This window comes from Danio rerio, chromosome 24, assembly GCF_049306965.1.
Source record: "Danio rerio strain Tuebingen ecotype United States chromosome 24, GRCz12tu, whole genome shotgun sequence".
Taxonomy (NCBI): Eukaryota; Metazoa; Chordata; class Actinopteri; order Cypriniformes; family Danionidae; genus Danio; species Danio rerio.
The window spans coordinates 30503991-30526911 of NC_133199.1; the positions used below are offsets into that span (position 1 = coordinate 30503991).

The 22921-nt window shown below is 34.5% G+C and overlaps 1 protein-coding gene across 2 annotated transcripts in view; it reads right to left on the reverse strand.

Moving 5' to 3' along the window:
* The window catches only part of slc7a14b (solute carrier family 7 member 14b), a 28503-nt gene extending 9693 nt beyond the window's left edge, over positions 1 to 18810 (reverse strand). Inside the window, exons 1-7 of one of the 2 annotated variants that reach the window (XM_073940838.1) lie at positions 18655 to 18810; positions 15872 to 15989; positions 9194 to 9684; positions 5720 to 5956; positions 5231 to 5448; positions 3042 to 3188; positions 1152 to 1360 (exon numbers count right to left, since the gene is read on the reverse strand). In XM_073940838.1, coding sequence (XP_073796939.1) covers positions 1152 to 1360; positions 3042 to 3188; positions 5231 to 5448; positions 5720 to 5956; positions 9194 to 9491 — 1109 coding nt within the window. In that variant the 5' untranslated portion in view covers positions 9492 to 9684; positions 15872 to 15989; positions 18655 to 18810. Of the gene's footprint in view, positions 1 to 1151; positions 1361 to 3041; positions 3189 to 5230; positions 5449 to 5719; positions 5957 to 9193; positions 9685 to 11142; positions 11279 to 15871; positions 15990 to 18654 lie in introns of those variants that run through there. The other variant, XM_073940839.1, reaches the window with a different exon arrangement.
* Positions 18811 to 22921: the final 4111 nt, after the last annotated feature.

The window sequence follows — 22921 nt, forward strand, 5'->3', positions numbered from 1 at the left end:
TTTGTGTTAAAATAAGTTATATTATAATTTCTTTATTCTAAATCTTTAGAAAATATATTTGATCAAAAAGTGTGGTTTTAATGACCATTCAATAAGTTATATGAGCAAAAAAAATTGTGCTTAAAATGCCTCTAATTTCATAATTATATTGAAAATGAGGTGAATAACTACAAAAAAGTCCACTTTCTGAGAAAAAAGAACCCTTATTCACAATATGGTGGCTTTAATGAAATAAAAAAGATATTACCAACAGAGTTCTTTGGTGCCACTGTATTTTTTGGTCATTTTCCTCATTTAGATTTTTTAAAAAGCCTTTGCTAAAGTGTTGAGTCATGAAGCAAGCCAAACAGTAGCAAAGAGAATCAGACAAGATAATTTTTAAATTTTTTTCTATAAATTCATATGCATTTATTACATACTACCATTTAATTATTTTGAAAGAAAAGTGAGAAGCATTTTTGTCATTTGCGGTGCTTCATGGGACTGGGTGAAGCTAAAAGATCTTTTGGATCACTTTTTTTTGCTACATGTTTTTTAAAAATTAGATGAATGTCCCCACGAATGTATATTCAGTCATATATCAGTTTTTACATCTCACTCTGAAATACTTGATTGTGATTGGTCAGTTGCAACTTGCAGCATTCTGAGGTATGTTCCCCAATAATCCTATTCTCATCTGGATAACTTAGGTGGTGCTATAAGCAGGAACTGTTTGCTATTTATGTGACAGTTGCTGTCAGATTTGTTTTTTAAAGGGATGGTTCATCTAAAACTGAAGATTCTGTCATCATTTACTCACCCTTCACTTGCCACAAACCTGTATGAGTCACAATGAACACAAATGAAGTCATTTTGGAAAATCCTGGAAACCGTTAGCCATTGACTTCCACAATATTTGTTTTTTTCTATATGAAACTCAATAGGTTTCGTTTTCTAACTCGAAAAAAGTTTGAAAGTACTTGAGGGTCAGTAAATAATGAGTAAATTTTCATTTTAGGATGCCTTTAAATGTTAAAATGTATAAGCAGATTTTAAAAATGTTTGTATTCCCCCATTCAATTTAGGATTTGACTTAGTTTTGCTTGGCCAAAAATATCATGCAAATATCATGGCTGTCAATGAACTGACTATCCTTAAAATGACTCGTATACCTGAAGAGCAGACCATCTCCGGCCATGGCGTAGATGACTCTTGGCATTGGAAACAGAGATCCAAGCAGGCTGACGGTGAGTCCTGCGACTGCACCCACAGCTACTATATACTTCCCTGCCAGGAAGCCATGATCTGCAAACATCTCCATGAGCGGGGCATCGCCATCAATTAGGTTATAGGGTACCAGCAATGTCAGAATCACACTCACCTGAGACACAAACAGATCAAATGGGTTATTTTTTTTAACAGTTTGTAAGAATTATTTTTAATACATTGCCTGAAATAACCATTAAACAACATTCTCATTTCTTGGTGTGGTTGTGAATGGATGCTGTAGGATGATTCACCCGATTCCACTGTACATTAAGAAAATTGATATCGTACTGTATTTATTTCTGCCTCTGGAGAGTAAAAGGAAAATCACTTTCAGATTAATATTGGAGGATAAGCAGAGGTCTTCAGCTCTAGGGATCAGGATTGGGCTTGAATAAATTACAGTCCAACTCTGAAGGGCTTAAGTGATTCACTGAATTAAGTTAATACGCAATTGGCTAGAACACTTGCATGCATGATTGCACAATCATTTTTTTTTTTTTTGCAGTTTTGTTATTTAAATATTCGTCCAAATTTGTTAAAAAAACAAGGCCCAAGGTTCTTAAAAAATAAAGGTCATTATATATTTTATATATACAGTTGATGTCAGAATTGTTAGCCTCCCTCTTTATATTTTTCCCCAATTTCTGCTTAATGGAGAATATTTTATTACATTAAGATTTCTAAGCATAATAGTTTTAATAACTCATTTCTAATAACTGATTTATTTTATCCTTGCCATGATGACAGTACATAATATTTGACTCGATACTGTATTTTTCAAGACACTTCTATACGGCTTACTACAAAAGGCTTAACTGTAGGCATCGAAAAAATATATAGCTTAAAGGGGCTAATAATTTCGTCCTAAAAAATTAAAAACTGCTTTTATTCTAGCCGAAATAAAACAAATAAGACTTTCTCCTGAAGAAAAAATAATATCAGACATACTGTGAAAATGTCCTTGCTCTGTTAAACATCATTTGGGAAATATTTAAAAAAGAAAAGAAAATTCAAAGGGGGGCTAATAGTTCTGACTTCAACTGTATATATAAAATATATAAGATCTATATTTATATATTGTTTGCATATTATAAAGATCCATCTGCTCTGATTGGAAAATACTGCTCAAATTATATTAAAGAGATAGTTAACACATAAATGTATATTCTGCCACCATTAAATCATTCTTCCTTTGTGCAAAACTTATTTAAATGTCTTTCTTCTATTAAACACAAAATTAAATATTCTGAAAAGTTCTGCAAACTGGCACCCAATGACTTCCAAAGTCATTTTTTCATAGTATAGAATTAAAGTCTGCCAGCAACCATCATTTTTCATTAACTGGTTGTATTCAACAGAAGATAGAAGCTCATAAAGGTTTAAAACCACTTGAGAGAGGTCATTTGGGGGGGGGGGGGGGGGTGAACTGTCCTTTTAACGCTACAAAATATATAATAATTTTTTTAACTAAATATTTGCCTTTAGCTATTGGCTTTTAAACAAATGAAATATATAACATTTAAGTTTGTTTTTCACCAAACTATTTCTGCATTTGTGTTTAAAAAGCTTATTTCTGATTGCTATTACCTGCTTTTATATAGCTAGTTTGAAAACAAAAAGTCTCCTTTTCTGATTTAAAAAAAAAAAAAGCATATAATAACAGCATTATTAGAGCACAGGAACAATAAGAGCATATAATTGGTTAAATGTTTCTTTTTTGAGTAAACAATCCCTTTATAGATATTTTGAGTCAGAGTCCAGTATTTCTGAATGAGAGGAGTAACTTTACTCACAGAGACATAAGCTGTAAGACAGGTGACAAGAGAAGCTGTTATGGCGTATGGAATGGAAGTGTCAGGACTCTTGGCCTCTTCTCCTGTGGTGGCAATAATATCAAAGCCAATGAACGCGTAGAAACAGGTTGCAGCTCCTTGCATGACCTGCAAAGTGAGTCATCTCTATTATAGTCGACGGACATTACAGCAAACACTGCTTAAAATTAACATAAATATATGGTGACCAAGAGAGCTCAAAGGTGGAGCAAGTCAAGAAAACCCATGTAAAATAAAAAAAACACTAACAAATTTAGAGAATAATTTGACACAATCGACAAAACTGGCTGATTCCTGTTTTGAGTCTGTGGTGTTGTCGGCGATCTAAGAGATGAGATTTATGTTTATTATATAGTCTTAAACACAAGCTTTCCTGTTGTTAGTTTATTTTTAGCACTAATGATCTACGGTAATCTGTACCGTAGATCAGGACGTTAAAATAAACAACAAAAAAACTCACCTCTCAGATCTGACAACACAGCAGACTTTAAACAGGAAGCAGTTGGTTTGTCACTTTTTGGGATCCTCAACACATTTCCATTTTGGTCTGCACTATTTGCAGTGCATTACTGTATTTGCATGTGTAATGAGAATTTGTGTCCTCGTGTTGATAAAATGATGATGTTTTCTCAATTTGTTATGATGGGTTAACTCTAAGGGCTCTGATTTAATGGTCTAAGCGCAAAGTCTAAAGCACATAACTCAAAAGCATTAAGGGTGTGTCTGAATCCACTTTTGCTATTTTAAGAATGGAAAAATAGTCTGACAGGGTTGTGATTATTCTCTTAATGAGTTATGGGTGTGTTTTGAGCATAATGAGCATTAAACCAATCAGAGTCCCATCATCCACTCTCTTCAAGAGTCAGTTGCATCGCCCCATGGCACATTTGTTATTTACTTGGCGGACTTTGTAAGTGGAAAAACGAAAAGCTTCACTAGCAAAAAAACAGTTAAACAAACCATCTGCAGTGCAAGGATAAAGAACAAGCCTCCTCCATTCGGCATTTTTACTTTACTTTTACTCTTTACTCCTTTACTTTCATGGATAAGGAAACTGTTGTACGCACTCCACTGAAGACATTCATTAGCTTACATATTTAATTTTGTTTGTTAAGCACAAAGAATAGTTTCAGGACTATTATTAAATTAAGTTCTAATTTCCAGCAAACTAATAAATGAACAATAATAACGCAGTGTGGTCAAAAAACTGTTAAATTAAACACGCATCCTATTCTTATGCCCCATATGGTGATGGCATAAATCTCCTAATCCCGACAGGTGGACGAATCTTGTTTTTATTAAAACAAATATAAATATACATATAATAATAATACTACTGCTAATAACAATATCATTATACAAATGCAAATTATCATAAATTAACTGAAAAAAAGGCAAGGAAGCATAAAGACGTTTTTATTTTCATGTAGAAAATAATATTTGTTGCAACATTTCAATCCTTAAATTTTTTCATTTGTAAATATGTTTGTGTATTGCTGTACATCCTGTTTGTATAAAGCAATGTGTAAGCATTTGAACCCACATAGGTACTGGACTTTAGACCTGTTTTCAGTATGTCAATGGCGTGTTCTATTTCAGTTTTTCAAAATAGCAAAATGCCAATAATGCGCCTTAACACACCTCTATTAAAGAACAGCACACCCATGAGTCCACAAAGTGGTGCAAATGGATTTGCTATTTAAACAACGTGGGGCAAAACATGAAAATTAGAGTTGCACTCACCTGAAAATAGCAACAAATCGCGCCAAACACGCCTTGCATCTTATCATCTTAGGGCTTTATAATTGAAAACACACTCATCAGATCACTCTCTCTCTCTCTAGTTTACTCACAGGATGTTTTTTGTCTCATAAGAATTTTCCATGTGAGTTTAATTTTTTGACCTGACATAGAAGATTGTATTTGCAGATTTCAGTTTGGTGAACCCAGCATTAGTGTTTTTCTAAATGAATGTTTTCTTAACTAAGTACATTTCTGTATTTGCATGTATTGAGGGGGTTTGTGACCGCGTGTATTGTCAAATTCATTAAGCTTATCTCAATTTGTAGGTGTTTTTTGGATTTGCAAATGTTTTCTTAACTTCCAGCATGTTTGGGCTCTCTTGGCCACTGTACATAACCCATTCTTACCCCTGACCAGCCATAGGGCAGGAATCTCCCACCTTCCCAATTGGCTCCAGAGAGGAAAAACAATCCGGCGAGCACCATGAAGACCCACACAACCAAGTTAACAACATTTAACACATTATTGAAGCTCACAGAATTTTTCACGCCTAAAGCAATGATCACCGTCACCACCAAAGCGATCAGCAGAGCCAGCAGATCTGGGTAAGATTCCTCTCCTTTACCTGAAGTGAGATGCACACTTATAAATAAACTTTATAAATAAACTTTTTTTAATTTAATTTTACTGATTAAAAAAGTTGGGAGCAAATTAATATTTGTCAGGTAATACCAGGGGCTGTATGTAACAACAACAACAGCAACAACTGCTGCTGCTTCTGATGCTGTAGTGTTTTGTAGTGACTCAGTGTTTGAAATTGACTAATGTAAAATGAACTGACCTAAACAATGACAACATGGACCACACTAGTGATTTGTTTAGCATCTTACACTCACCAAGACCATTCAGTGTTCCTAGATGGTTGATCATGTAGCGGCTGATGGTGTGATTGGCTAATGAGTCAAACATGCTGCTCAGCGCACTGGCTCCTGCCGCAGTACCAATCAGGTACTCCAGTATCAGATTCCAGCCAATAAAAAAGGCCACAAATTCTCCCACTGTGACGTAACTGTATGTGTAGGCGGAGCCTGTGGTTTTAGGGACTCTCACTCCAAACTCAGCATAGCAGACACCTGTGAGAAAACAAAGGAGACCAGCTGTCTGACAAGATCATACACAATTTTGATATTTTGCCATTGATCAGGAATTGTTTTATGTTTTGTTTTTGTTGTCATTTTTTGTAAATACAGTGCATCCGGAAAGTATTCATAGCACTTCACTTTTCCACATTCTTTTATGTTAAAGCCTTATTTCAAAACAGATTAAATTGATTTATTTGATTAAAATTCTACACACAATACCCCTTAACGACATTGTGAAAAATGATTTTTTTTTTTTAATTGTTGCATGTTTATTAAAAATAAAAAAAAACTGAAAAATCACATGTACATCAGTATTCACAGCCTTTGCTCAATACTTTGTTGATGCACCTTTGGCAGCAATTACAGCCTCAAGTCTTTCTGAATATGTTGCCACAAGCTTGGCACGACTGTTTATGGGAATTTTGCCCATTCCTCTTTGCAGTACCTCTCAAGCTCTATCAGTTTGGATGGGTAGCAATGGTGTACAGCCATTTTCAGATCTCTCCAGAGATGTTCAATAGGATTTAGGTCTGGGCTCTGGCTGGGCCACTCAAGGACATTCACCGAGTTGTTGTGAAGCCACTCCATTGATATTTTGGCAGTGTGCTTTGGGTCATTGTCCTGCTGAAAGATGAACCGTCGCCCCAGTTTGAGGTCAAGAGCACTCTGAAGCAGGTTTTCATTCAGGATGTCTCTGTACATTACTGCATTCATCTTTCCCTCTATCCTGACTAGTTTTCCAATTCCTGCTGCTGAAAAACTTCCCCACACCATGATGATGCCACTACCATACTTCACTATGAGAATGGTATTAGCCAGGTAATGAGCGCTGCCTGATTTTCTCCAAACGTAACGCATGGCATTCACTCCAAAGAGTTCAATTTTAGTCTCATCAGACCAGAGAATTTTGTTTCTTATAGTCTGAGAGTCCTCAGATGGCTTTTGGCAAATTACAGATGGGCTGGTGGCTTTCATCTGGCCATAAGATGAAACATACATAAGATGATGGCCACTGTGCTCATTGGAACTTTCAGAGCAGCAGATTTTTTTCTATAACTTTCCCCAGATATGTGCCTCAAGACAATCCTGTCCCAGAGGTCTAGAGACAATTACTTTGTCTTCATGCTTGGTTTGTGCTTTGACATGCACTGTCAACCCTGGGCCCTTATATAGACAGGTGTATGCCTTTTCAAATCATGTCCAATCAACTGAATTTACTGTGAACAACTTAACTGCTGAAACGTCTCAAGAGTGATCAGTGGAAACAGAATGTACCTGAGCTCAATTTAGAGCTTCACAGCAGAGGCTGTGAATACTGATGTACATGTGATTTTTCAGGTTTTTTATTTTTAATAAATTTGCAATAATTAAAAAAAAATTCTTTTTCACATTGTCATTATGGAGTATTGTGTGTAGAATTTTTAAAAAAATAAATGAATTTAATCCATTTTGAAATAAGGCTGTAATATAAAAAACAAATTAGAAAAAGTGAAGCTTTATGAATACTCTCTGAATGCACTGTAGGCTAATTTTTTTCCAATGATAAAGGAACTTTGCTGCTGTACCCTGACTGCAGCAGTCACATGGATATTACTCAGATTGTAACCTATAGTGCAAGTATCGCGCTTGATGCTGGTGACTATTTTCAGGCACAACATAATATCATTGCCATGGTACAGCAGGAAAGATCTTTGAGTATTAAGCAGGAATAGGAAAATAGTTCCTAGCCATATTAGCCTAGAAAATAGCAACTTTTCTTTTTCAGTCAGTCGTAGGATCCAATTTAACTACAGCAGAGTAAAGCTTTAAGTAAGAAAATTATTTAAACTCTTTGATCACTTTTGAGTGACAGTCTAATTATGCTAAGCCAAGCTCAAAGTGGTCTTATTAGACCCAGAAAGGCTGAAGGGTAAAAAAAAAAGATAAAAGTTTGCAGTCTAACTCTGTTGCTTGTAAAATGTTCCTTTAAAACCTTTAAAACTGATCATTGGATGCTGAAAAATATACAGTATATTCAGCACTTTATACGTAAACACAGTATTGTTATAATTAAAATTTTCATGTCAAGTTTTAATTATTTTATTATTAATATTATTATTATTAGGAACGCGGAGATGCAGTGGGTAGGACGATCACCTTACAGCAAGAAGGTCGCTGGTTCGAGCCTCGGCTGGGTCAGTTGGCATTTCTGTGTGGAGTTTGCATGTTCTCCCCGTGTTTACGTGGGTTTCCTTCGGGTTTCCCTGAGTCCAAAGACGTACTGTAGAATGAATTGGGTAAGCTAAATTGGCCATAGTGTATGTGTGGGATTGAGTGTGTATGGGTGTTTCCCAGTGATGGGTTGTAGCTGGATTAATAAAGGGACTAAGCCTAAAAAGAAAATGAATGAATGAATAATAGGGCGTCATGGTGGCTCAGTGGTTAGCACTGTCGCTTCATAGCAAGAAGGTCGCTGGTTCGAGCCCTGGCTGGGTCAGTTGGCGTTTCTGTGTGGATTTTGCATGTTCTCCTTGTGTTTGCGTGGATTTCCTGAGGGTGCTTCGGTAGGCGTTTCTCAGTGCTGGGTTGCAGCTGGAAGGGTATCTGCTGCGTAAAATAGCTGGACAAGTTGGCGGTTCATTCCGCGGTGGCAATCCTTGATAAATAAAGGGACTAAGCCAAAGGAAAATGAATGAATAATAATAATAAATAATAAATCTTTATACTTACTTTAATTATTATAATAATAAATATTATTAATACATTAATGTGTATTTTCATATTTAAACATGTGGTAAGAATTACTAATTTATTTTTTACTAATTTATTGATCTATTAAGTGAATTTTAGAAACAATATGAACCTTTTGACATAATTAAAAAAACTAAACAAAGATAATCAACATTTACGTATTATTATCATACTTTTATTTTAGTATTCACTGTTTTATTACTGTATTTTGAAGGTGGACAGAACAGCCTGGTTCTTGAACCAACATGCATGAACTTAGATTTAGACTTATATGACATTTACCACACATCTGACATTTACCTGTCTCTGATCCAAGTCTTTCAGCAAAAATATCATATCACAAAACAATCCTAACCAAGCAATGAAAACCTTCTCTCACAGCCTCCAGCTCACATTTGCAACACATCTAAAAACCCTACAACAACTGGACAGATGTTGACCTCTTCACATTATTTTGACACTCTAATCTTTAAATGCAAAACGCTGATAAAGTCTCACCTGACAGAATGGACGCCACAGCTGCAATAATGAAAGACAAGATCACTCCAGGTCCTGCCATTTCCTTCGCAACAAGCCCAGCAACCACATACATCCCAGTGCCCACGCAGCTGCCCACCCCGAGTGACACCAGGTCCACTGTGGTCAGCACACTCGCCAGTCTGGTGCCATGCAGATCACCCGAACCCTCCAGCATGGAGTCCACAGGTTTGGTGCGCAGGATCCGAGAGTGGAGCCCATACCAGGACGAGTCCCACTCAATCCTCCTGGGGTTCAGTTTAGCAAACAGAGCACTCATCCTTTACTCTGATTTTTTAGTGTGTGTATGTGTGGTTTTTTTTTTTGCTAAACTTGTCTTGTTTGACTGTCTTCTGCCTGATTCTTTGCTCCTTCCTCTCTGGTTTCTCTCTCTCTTTTTCTCTCTGTGTCTCAAAGAGGATCCATGAGCTGATCAATTAACATGCTGCTCCATACCGAATCCTGCAAAAATACTGAAAGCACAGGAATCGCATGTCATTGAGAGATTTTGGAAAACAATCAAGCATTTTGTGTTTGGTGCTGCAGAGCGGCGTGTTGCAATACATAGTGGGACAATAGAAAGTGTCTGTTCATTCGCTCAGGTGAAATGTTGCTATGGTGGCACAACTCATTAAACTTGCAGATTAGCATATGGAGAGCATCAGATATCCAGTGGACATTGATATACTAATAGAGAGAGCAGGGGGGACAGAATGTCATATTTCAGCCTGGAGAAAAAAGTGGACAGGGGTGTTAAAAAAATAAAAAGGGGTGTTTGAAAACAGACTATATATATACAGCTTTAACGTGACATTTAAAATCTTAACTAGGTTAATTAGGTTAACTAGGTTAGGGTAATTAGGCAAGTTATTGTACAATGATGGTTTGTTCTGTAGACTATTAAAAAAATTATAGCTTAAAGGGGCTATTAATTTTGACCTTAAAATGGTTCATAAAAATTTTAAAAACTGCTTTTATTCAAGCTGAAATAAAACAAATAAGACTTCCTCCAGAAGAAAAAACATTATTAGACATACTATGAAAATTTTCTTGCTCTGTTAAACAATTTAGGAAATATTTAAAAAAGCAAAAATAATTCAAAGGGGGCCAATAATTCTGATTATATATATATATATATATATATATATATATATATATATATATATATATATATATATATATATATATATATATATATATATATATATATTTTATATATATATATATATTTTATATATATATATATATATATATATATATATATATATATATATATATATGAATATATGTATATAGTTGAACATATAGTAGGCAACAAAATATTTTATTTGTAAGTTATAAATTATATATATATATATAAACATTATTAGTTAATTTTTATATATTTGAACACATTTTTAAACATAATAGTTTTGATAACTAATTTATAAGAATAACTCTTTTCTTTTGTCTTTGCCATAATTATAGTACATATTGTTTTACTAGTTATTTTGCAAGATACAAGTATTCAGCTTAAAGTGTAATTTAATAATATTGAAATACTTAAAGTACCTTTTTTAATTTTCCAAATTACTTTAATTAAAAAAGTCCTTGTTCTGTTGAATATAATTTGAAAAATGTTTTAAGAAAAAAAAATCACAGCTAATAATTCTCCTTTCTGTTTAGATATTGAGCAGCTGTTATATTGATCTTTGTGTGTGTGTGTGTTTGCGTGTGTGTGTGTGTGTGTGTGTGTGTTGCGGCTGGAAGGGTATGCGCTGCGTAAAAACTTGCTGGATAAGTTGGCGGTTCATTCCGCTGTGGCGACCCCAGATCAATAAAGGGACTAAGCCGACAAGAAAATGAATGAAGAATGCAATTTTATGAAAACTTGAAGTTGAAAAATTTTTTTTGAAAACAAAACCCTCACATTTTGTGATCTCTGTTATTACCCTTCAGGCATAGGGCATCAATCTGACGACAGGTTGACCTTGGACCCCAACATCATAGGGGCGTTGGATTTTGTTTGGAAAATCGGGTTGACAGCAGAACCCAATGCCAGGCCAACATCAATGTCCAACGTCCAACCTAAAATCAACCAAATATCAACGTGTAATGATGTTACAGCTTTACGTTGTGTGGACGTTATTACTATGACATCTATCAGTTGTTGGATTTTGGTCGCTAAACCTGATGAATAAATGTCAGTATTTGACTTCAATATGATGTTGGCTTAAGATGTTGGCTCAACTTTGGATTTTGGTCACTTTCCAACACTACCTAACATCAACCAAATATCAATTGACATCCTTTTTTGATGTCAAATTAATCTCCTTAGATGCTGGCTAGACATTCAATTTTGGTCACCTGACATTCACAACCTAAATTTAACCTAACATTAACAAGTTGTGTGCCTGCTGGGTAATCTCCACACTGTAATACATCTTGGTTGCCTTGGTTCAATCTGAACCATTGAACTTATATTTTTGTAAATTGACTTAAAAAAGCTTGCATAAATTATCAAATGAAGTTACAACAAGATTACCTTAGTTTAATAAGTTAAAAGGACCTAAAAACATATGCTATAATCACTAATTGATCATATAATTTTTTTTACAGTGCACTATGCTCATTGATGAGCCGTCAGTCTCACCATCTGCTTCTCCCCACCATGTACCTCACAGTGTACTTTTTTTTCCCCTTTGCAGATAACATCACCACACGGTGCAATCTGGTTTCGCTTAAACTAATTCGGGCCTGCCGCTCACTCAGACCTAAGATCTGCTGGATCTGCCTGCTGGTGATTCCCAGTCCCACTGCTCTCCTATACAGTCTGACAATATCTCAACTGTCATCAAAACACAGAGCAAACTGAAGCACAGCCGACAGTGATATACTGATGATGTCAGATACTGAGTAATATCCAGATCATCTTTTGGGAAAAACCAAGTGAGACAACAGATGTCAAACACTCTCAGCTGTCTCTGTAATAACGCCATACAGACATTATAATAATATTGTGATCCGAGTAACCCATTGACTTCCTTTCTTCTCATTTCACCTTGAGTGAATAACTGGAAATGGAAATACCTTTACTAGACATGTGGCAATAATCATTAATGCACTTCTGAATGATTATTTATGATTTACATTTCTAGAACGACTCTTATGAATATTCAGATAGTTGAATTTGAAGTGGTTTTCATTATAGAATTAAATGCATCAAAATTTAATATGTTATTTAATTTACAACATAAACATGGTTGTTAATATGGCCTACAACAATCCTGAGATACTGACTGAAAACACACATATTCTTTATAGACCTTTTGATTAACACTAATTAAAATAAGGCTCTGTTTATTTACATTATTTAATGAAACTAAACTGAGGATGAAAACTTGTAAAGTGTTAATTTATCTCAGGTGATATTAATTTGGTAGGTAATGTTTAATAACTAATAAGTTTAACTGTTTATTTAATGAAGCTAACCAGCTAATAAGTGAAGTTCAGTAGAATATTGTAAAACTAATATTAACAAAAAATTCAGAAACAAATAGTCATTTCTCATTGTTGATGTTAAACCATTAACAAACGTTCACTAATAAAACCATATTGTAAAATGTTACTAGTCTGATATATGGCCATATATGAACATACATTAAAATAAATAGCTATAATACATTTGGCTTTTTCTGTACATATTTGTAATTACAATTGTTGAAAAAATATAATGGTCAATTTGCAGTATTTTAAAATATATGTTGCATATATGACTGTAGGTCTATGTGAAATCCAAACAAGAACTTGAACCTGTCATATATGTCATCTGCATATACTTCTACATGGGAATACTTTAGAATTCTTTAAAGCATTTGTTGACTGAAAGTTTATGTAGGCTACATCAAAGCAATAGTAGTTCCTTTTTTATTTAACATGCCTACTTCTTAAAGTAACCTTTCTTTTGCGGTTTTTGTCAATGTAATGATAATGAATTAAACTGCAATCAAAGCTTCAGCATTTACTGTAATGAGACTCAATTATGTCATTAGCACTTCAGGTCAGATCTCTTGCCTCGTTGCAAGCCTCTGACTCTGATTGGTGGAGTTTTCTCTACAGCATCATGGGTAATGTAGTTTTTTCTGCAATAATTCTGTCATTAAGCTGTAAATAACTGTTTACAAGAATTGAATTGATGTAACATTTCAAAAAGTAGTTAACAACTTTAGAGCTCACAACAAATCAGTCACAAAACGTTTATCAGTTATTGTTAAATTATCACTTTCCCTTTATACAAAATGAAGTTTTACTTACAGAACCCAACTGTTTTGAGTATTAAGAGTAATAATAGAAACATATGTTCGAACAAATGACTAATGATAATCGGAATCATTATAAAAAGTAATTAAACAAGTTAATAGACACTTTTTTTAAAGAAAGTAATGTGAAAGTATGTGTTTTTCTGCACTTTTATTTTAAGATAACGAAACACTTGTTAGATTGTAATATATTTATTTTAAATATACACTGTAAACATCTTCCTGACTTAAATGTTTTAGTTGAATCAAATGAACTTAATTTCTCAAATCAGTCAAACTGACTAAAATGTTGTTAAACTTTGCATTACTAAAAAAAAAAACCTGAAACCTTATTAAATTAAGTTAAAGTAACATAAATTTGATTCATGAATTTTGATTCAAAAATTTATGTCATGTTTGTCATATTTTGACAGTGTTACCCAACCCTGATGACGTGCAGTATTCAAATACATCAAAGAACACTAACTGCAATTCAAACACAGCTACACTGAAAAAAAGCTTCAAGCAGTACCTCTGTCAATTTAAAATGTATCTTTCATTTCAGTCTAATATTATTTGTTTTATTTTTGAAGTAGTGTATTGTAAGTTCAAAACATAGTTAAGTATCAGGGTGTGGCCAAGTAGGAGCGCTCACTCTGATCCCCCGAGTTCTACGAGGGTTGTGGAAATTCTAAATTGAACCAAAACGATTACAATTGGCTTAAGATTGGCAAGGAAAATTTGGCACATGCGTCAACCAGCAGAACTTGGGAATAAAAAAAATAAACATATTAAATGTAAATGTTTTTTTTTTATTAAGAGCTCAACTAAGAATTATTTGTTTTGACCAATGTAAAACTTTCAGGTTATTTACACAGGCCAGTGCATTAAACAGAAGCTCAATGTGCTTTGTATTGTCATGGACTCAAAAATATCGCTTGATTTATTTTTCAGTGGCTCAAGTGATCAAATTTAGATGTAGAAAAAATTAGTTAATTTTTTAACTGGATGAATGAGCATTTATGGGAATTTTTGTTTTGATTAATGCTGTGCTGTAAAATGCCTTCAATATTTAAGCTGAATCAAATTACCTTAATGAGTACATTGAATTTATATTATGTTAAACTGACTTAAAACTGCTTGCATGACTTATAAAGTTGCAACATAATTAACTTAGGTTAATAAGTTACAATGAACTAAAAATATATGCTGTCATGACTAATTCTTCTTCAACAAGACAAATACGCTTTGTACCAGGTTATATAAAATTGTTCTCTCTAATTTAGATGTGAAACCATTACCCTAATTTTTAACTGGATCAATGAGCATATATGGGAATTTTTGTTTTGATTAAAACTACACTGTAAAAATAATCCTGGTTGCCTTACATTTTTAAGATTAACCTAACGAGTCCATTGAACTCGTGTTATGTTAAACTGACTTAAAACTGCTTGCATAACTTTTAACATGATTAACTTAGGTTAATAAGTTACAATGAACTAAAAACGTGACTAATTGTTTATATTATTTTGTGTATATCTTCTATTTGTTTAGAACAAAGAGATAAATTAATTCGCTTTCTACAACAAGACAAATATACTTCGTACCAGATTATATAAAATTGTCCTCATGGAAATAGAAAATATTGTTTAAGGCAAATGATTTATTTTTCATTGGGTCAAGTGATCAAATTTAGATGTAAACCACTGCCCTAATTTGTTTATAATTAGATAAATTAAAGCTTTTTTCCAGTGTATTCACAGTTGATGGCTAATTATTTTGTCAAAGCAGAGAGATTTTTCATCAAATTTTCTGCAAAACACTTAAACACTCATTTCAGCGGCAAAAGCGTGTTGCCTCATAAACACTGGAAATAAATCTGTTTATCCAAACCATTTTGTTCAGCACCTTGGTCAGTTCCAGCAACTGCTGTGACTTGCAAAATAAAAAATAAAAAATAAATAAAAAGGACTTCACTGAAATAAACTCTGCGCGTTAAGTTTAAATTTTACTACATATTTTACATCCATCCCCTGCGGTTCTCCAAAATATCTGAAGTACGCAATTATGCATGATCCAATTTGGATCCAATAAGTAATTTAAATTGTGCAACCTGTAACCTTTCCATATATAATATTGATGAGGGTCTTTGTCAAGAGAGAGCTGAAAGTCTCCAGAGCGCCACACTGAGCTGAGCTGTAAACCAATTGCTCTTAAAACAGACGTAGTCAATACCACTTCTACTCCCACCTGAGCCAAAGTAAAGCCTGCAACTGCTCCATCCACTCTGGTAAAACAAACAGCTCTAGAGTTCTCCAGCTAGAGGTGTTCGGTTTCAAATCCAAAACATTTAGCCTTGGCAGAAAAAGGAGCAAAAACTCACCAGAGGGGATTTCTACACCGTATACTCCATTAGAGGAACAAGAGGAATGCAGGCGAAGCTTGTAGAGACGGCAGGGGACATAATGCGGAGACATTGTGAATTATTTAGGCTCTTCTCCCTGTGATCAGAGGAGAGTTCATTATTAAAAGATGTGTTCGCCATTCAACAGCTGCCTGTGATGAAACTTCACGGAGACTCTTTTTGACAGTCTAACTCTGTCAGGTCAAGCTTTACATTCCCCCGGTGAGATTGATGATATTAGATTAAATGAGGAGTATACTTTTATAGGACTACTAAACACAAAAAATAAATTTCAACGTGAGTCTTTTTTTTTTTAATGGTGTTGGAGGATTTACAAAGAGAGGAAAGCAGTTTTCTCCTGTGCTTACTTAACTTTATGTTGACCCCAAAATATGTTGAGGAAACTGACAACCTGTGTACAACACGGTTAATCAAATAAACTTATCACACACTCGTTGTAGGCTGAGAAGTAAACAAGAGCGCTGACAAACTCACACTGAATAGCCTTCCGAAATAACACGTGTCTAAAAGAGACAAAGCCGTTGATTTCAGAATCATTGTAGTCAGGGTGGGGGTATCAAATTTATCGATTATATTCGATATGCCTCAGTGAACCAAATGTATATATTTAATTCAATTACATCTAATTTATTAATCAAACTTGTCATGTTTTTAGTGTTTTGAGGGATGTTGAGTGATTCTTAATGACATTTTAGACATTAGATAAACCTATTATTAATGACTGGACGTAGGCTATTTTTTACTGTTTAATTTCCATGTGCAAGCAAGTGTATACTAAAATACAAATTATGCATCTAGTTTTACGGACAACTACATCACAAATGCCTATTTTACTAAATACGTTTTGTGAACACTTAGTTGGTGCTCTGTATTTGCAAGCTGAATTAATATTTTTGGCGCAAACCTTACAATGGTATAGACCATTACAGGGGTGGCAAATGTATAGTTAAAGTTATTATTTTGAGCAATAGTATTTAAGATACAGATCACAGCAATCTATTTTTTAACTATTAAAGGGCAGATCCATTCATACTTGCTTTGATGACCTTTAGGGCGGATCAATCGTTAATTAGAAGGGTCTGATCCCCCAACCACCCCTGTAATTTGCTCCCTGATTGTAGTAATGCATGTCTATGGCATTTATTTATTTTTAATTACCCTGCCACTCAACTTCAACGGCCAAGACTAAAGAGGATCTCATCTTTCACAGGAAACACAAGTAATGCCATGAAGACTGAAGTGCTTGCTTCTTATTATTCTTCCTATTCTGATATAGTAATAATATTAATAATACTAATTGCACTGCCGCCTCACAGCAAGAAGGTATCTGGTTCGAGTCTCGGCTGTTTCAGTGGGCATTTCTGTTTGCATGTTCTCCTCTCCTCGAGTTCGTGTGGGATTCTTCCAGGTGCTCCGGTTTCCCCCTCAGTTTAGAGGCGCTGTAATGTTATTGCAGAGAAAGCTAGAACGATGCTATTTCCAAAGAGCTTGTTTTGTTTTTGTATTTCGACTTCCAAAGGACACGACACAAAGAGAAAAGTGCTTACAGTTTAATTTAAACTATGTTCCAGAGAATTATAAAAAAAGATAAACAGCTAGCATTTGACAAAGGAAAACTTCCAGAATCACTACCAGTTCAGTGCTGGATTCAGCTAAAAACTCCTTCGAGCAGCTCCAACCATAATAGCAGAAGCTGTGGACTGTGAGCCACAACCTATAAGTATTTTTATTTGTTAAAATTGATCAGTTACATGCATAGTGTGTAGCATTAACGGTATGTCGTAGCATGGACGTAAACAAGGAAGTAAACAAGGGAAATGCTGTTTGGCACTGTATTTATTCGTCAAACCCACAATCTTTACCATCGCTGCAGTGTCTCTCTATGCAACTGCTTTCCTTGCATTCTACATCTCAAATGACAATCTGCCAAAAGATATGACAACGTTTTATATTACGTACACATGCTTATTCCGAATAATGTTTCATTTTCTGTCTGATTCAGGCTCAAACTAAGTAAGCTACAACGACTGACAGTATTTACACGGCGCAAAAGAGCACGTAAGTGTGTGGCGCTTTTGGTGACATGGAGCCGATTCGCGAATCACAGCACATTAGGTAATCTTTAGTGATCTTTATTGATACTTGAGGGAAAGAGCTAATATTGAATAAACTTACATTTTTGGTTGAACTATGCCTTTAAAAATGTTGTTGTGTAAACAGCCCTCAAGGTTTATACTCAAAACTACTGATTAAAAACAAATATGACTTTTGGCATGATTCAATGTCTAAAGAAAATACATGGCTGAGAAAAAGAAAAATTCAGAAGGGACACTTATGGGATGAAGGGGATACAATTTAAGCAAGCTGAAAAACGAGCTGTCAAATTTGTAACCTTGTGGTGACCTTTCTTTTTCTGTCAGGAGACAAAATCATGGCGTCAAGACTCGTCTTAGATGGCTACTCATAAAAACATGGTTGTACTCCGTAATGTGCAACAAAATTGGTTTTGGCTGTGCAATATTTTCTTTCAAATATTGTTTTTACATGGCCTTGACTCCCACATCCAACCTTGTCAGATGGGAATTTAGACACAATTTTATAGCTTCTGCACTCTGAGTTGTTGACACACAGCAGTATCTGTTATTCTTCATTTTCTGTGAAAACTGCAGGAACACAGAGATTATTTTTTAGTGGCTGGGGATTTTCCGCCTTAGACAATGCTCTGAAGAAATAACACTTACCTGGCATTTCTTTATAATACACCTGAATCTTGGCCTAAAGAACAGCTGCATTAAACTACATTTTGATTAATGGCAATTGTCGGAATTTATTTGACTCTGAAAGGAGACAAAAGGTTTAAAGTATGTTGTGCGTGTGTTGAGAAAAGCACTAAGAATGAGCAATACTACTAGCGTCGTATTATATTCAAATTTAGACGAACCCGTGGTTCTGCTGACATCTGGTGGACATGAACGGAAATTTTATTTAAAAATGCTGATCTTTTTTCCCCCTGAATATTTCTTCTAAATTGAACAATTTCATGAATGATTTACAGACCTGTGTATGTTGTAGGTTCAGTTCCAATATGTTCTGCAATATTGTTTTCAGTTGTGCAAAGCTCTACCCAAAGGAAGTTTATGTTTGTTGTAAATAAGGCTGTATTTATTCTTTTGCACAATGCTGTGAATAAATTAGAATTGCAAAGAGCAAATGCAGTAAAAATGTGAAACATACATATTTAGTGACGTGCAGTCAAATAAATCGCTAAATGCAGTGGTCAAACTTTACTGTACTTTTCAAATGGCTGTGCAAATATAGTGCTGTCTTGAGCATTTTCAGAAAGTGTCACCAAAATCTGACTTTTTCATAAACAATGTTCATAAACATAAACATATGTTCATAAACAATGGTGTCTAAATTCCACATTTAATCTAGCATAGGCTATATGAAGAAAATGGTAGAGTTGGGCTCAATGACCAGGGAACCCTGCTGAAAAAAACAGCGAAGACCAGCTTAAAAAGTAGCCAAAACGACTCTAAAACTAGCCTGACAAAGCAGCTATGACCACTGATGACCCCTAATAAATATAGAGACTAAGCCAAAGGAAAATAAATGAATGAACAATAATTGTTTAAAATGATTTTAACAACAACAACAACAACATTGAAAACATATACTTAAATTTACATTTTAACTGTTCATGTTAATTCAAATCAAGAACTATGTGATTTTTTTCAAATCACCAGTTAGTTGTAATAAGCATTGCATATTAAATGGACATTAAACTTACTAAGAGCTGAAAAAAAAACAGGCATTTTAAAAGAAAACACTGTACCAGCGTTCACCAGTCACAAACTAATTAGAAAAAGGAACTTGAACCTACATCTATGTGGGAACAACTATTTAAATTCACAGAAACTCTTTATTTAAAGTGAATTTTATTGAATTTTTTTCATGTGGATATATGGTATTTACCCCAGCCAACCACCAGGGGGTGATTAAATTGTTTTGGCTTCATTTTTCAAGATTTGTGCAGCACAACTGGTGCATATTTATAGACTAAATTCAAAAAAAAAAACTATACTATATATATATATATATATATATATATATATATATATATATATATATACATACATATATATATATATATATATATACATATATATATATATATATATATATATATATATATATATATATATATATATATATATATATATATATATATATATATATATATATATATATATATATATATATATATAGCAGTTTTATTTACATACATTTTCAAATTATTAGAGTTGGAACATCAAGCCTAGCATGTTCAATAAGAAAAGGTCTGGACAGGGTTTTCTTCAATGCCAAAACTATTAGTAATTTAGTAGATACAAATGAATAATTCGATGACAGAGCTCTGGTTTACGTTACCCCAATGCAATACAAGAATTACATTCAAGAGGTTTGCTACTAACATACATATCCTTACTCCAGCATAAAGTGATGAAAGTAGATTTATTCTTATTCTGCTATTTGTCAGCAGTTCCTTCTAAAAAAGTATGCAGCACAGTAAAAAAGAGGAAGTGTGTCTGGTCAATATGTGGTATAATACAAAAGAGAAAGATTGATTAATCTGTTGTTAGTCTAAACATTTTTCTAAAAAGTAAAGACACAATAGTAATTTAAAAAAAATAATTTTTTTCCCATATTAGTTAATATATTATTTTTCTCCATTTAATCTAGCATAGAATATATGAAGAAAAATGGTAGAGTTGGGCTCAATGACCAGGGAACTCTTGCTAAAAAAAAAAACAGCTAAGACCAACCTGACCAAGTAAAACCAGCTAAAAAGTAGCCAAAACCCCTCTAAAACCAGCTGACCAGCCTGTGAAATCAGCTAAAACCAGCCTCACCAGCTAAGGCTGTTTTTTCAGAAGGGAAAATGTACTTGTATTTACAGAAGTAGGGACAGAATTTAAAGTTTTAACCTATCCCTTAAAGTTAATCTATAAACTATTCTATCTATTTTGTAATGATATGACAAATAACGAGTATTAACTTATAAATCAGACTAGCACATTGATTTTTAAATTTATATAAATTATAACATAAACAATACACGCTGAACTAAACAATTAAGTTTAGATATCCTTGAAAAATGTCATGCAATTCCATGCAAAAGGTAATTTTTGAAAGGCAGCTCTGCTTCTGATATAGTCTACGTGAAGACAAAATTATTCAATAATAGGTCAATAATCATAATGTAAATCGCTAGCAACGGTTGCAGCTTATTTGATTCAAGAACATGGATTGCGGTGTGATTGTATGCTTGTCAGCAAAAGATGTACTTAATCAGGACATACTTTAAAATCATTTTTATTCCGATTAGGATAAAACAAGTTTGTTTTAAACATTACAACACTATTGTAGCTAACTTACAAAGAGTATGTCAAAACAATGCTATTTAAATCAGTGTTGATGTTTTTACGTTTTCAAGTCAATCATTTCATATTCTCAAATTCCAGTTCTTCATCCTTAAATTTCACACAGCCTGTTACTCTGTACCTCCCTCCATTGCTTTTTGGTTGCACATGATCAGTCAATCTGTCTCATATGTTCAAATAACTTCTCGTATATTGCTGGGCTTCTCTGTTTTTCTGCAGAGATGTGTGCTGAAAAGCACAGAAAGATTTGCTTTTGTGTATGGGGTTGCCGCAGTGCATTCCTTTCTTTGGCCTTGAGGACATTTTCACTCTATCTCCAGAATTATTGGACTGAACACGGGCCCGCTTCAAAATTACCTCCTCAAGCCCTTGCTTCCCAAAGTGATTGCTCCTTTCCGAATGTTTCCTGAGCAAGGAGGATGATAAATAGGTGGATTTATCAAGGCGGCATGAATGTTCAGAAAAGTTCCATGGACAAACCAATCCAATGGATATTGTAGCAGAATTTTCAGAAAAACGTCTTCCGTTGTTATCCTGGTTGTTTTGGAGGCTGTGGGATGCATACAGGGGACTCTGCAAAGCAACAGCATGCAGTGGACTGGGATAGCGATATATCCCCTGGTGACCTGGAAGATCAGAACGGTAATTGGGTCGCAAGACCACTTTGGGCTGAAGTACATCTGAAACATCTGGCCAATGGGAGTCTGGATAAAGATCTGCCACAGATCGGAAACCAACTTCAGGAATTGCTTCATCAATTGTTTCATCTCTCTCTTCAAGAGAGCATTTTAAGGAGGCCATAGACCTGTAAAAAGAGCTGACTGAGTCTTCACAAGTTGAAGGGATAGAGTGGCTTTCACAAAAACCTGAGCTTGACCTCGACTGAAGTTCTTGGGGGCTTCTTTCCATCCAGCACAGATGAAGCAGATCTTCAGATGATCGACTGGAACATGACCAAAGTGCTCTAGATTTTACAACCTCATGAAGAGCATCTGCAGAACAACTGCGCTTGAGTTTTAGCCTGAACAAGTCTTCATCCACCCAGTAATGATGCTGTCCTTGTAAAATAGGAGTTGAAGTTGAATTTTCAGAAGCAGCTTCAGTGTTTCCCAGTGCTGTCTCCACCATTACTTTGTGTTTGACTCTCAGGACCTCCAACTCCAAGAGCCCAGCTAAAGTTGCACGAAATCGATCTCTTATGCGTTTTCTCCCTGTGCTGCTGCATGGTGCCGCTTCAGGCTCTTCTCTATGCAGAGCAGTAGAGAACATGCTCAAAACAGGCTGAAGGCTCTGACCTACTGTTTTGCATGCAGGTCTTTATAGAGTCCTTTATATCAATGCAAATGCATTTCAGACCTTTTTGTTGTTCTGTCTATTGATAAGATTTTAACTCACCTTTGACCTCAGGTCAAGAATATGTTAAAGATAACACATGATGCCATCAGTGTGAGACCAAACTTAAAAGTGTTAAGATTTTTAAAATCAATATCAACTTCAGTTATACTTATTCATTCATTTTCATTCGCTTAGTCCTTTTATTCTCTAGAAGTCGCCACAGTGGAAT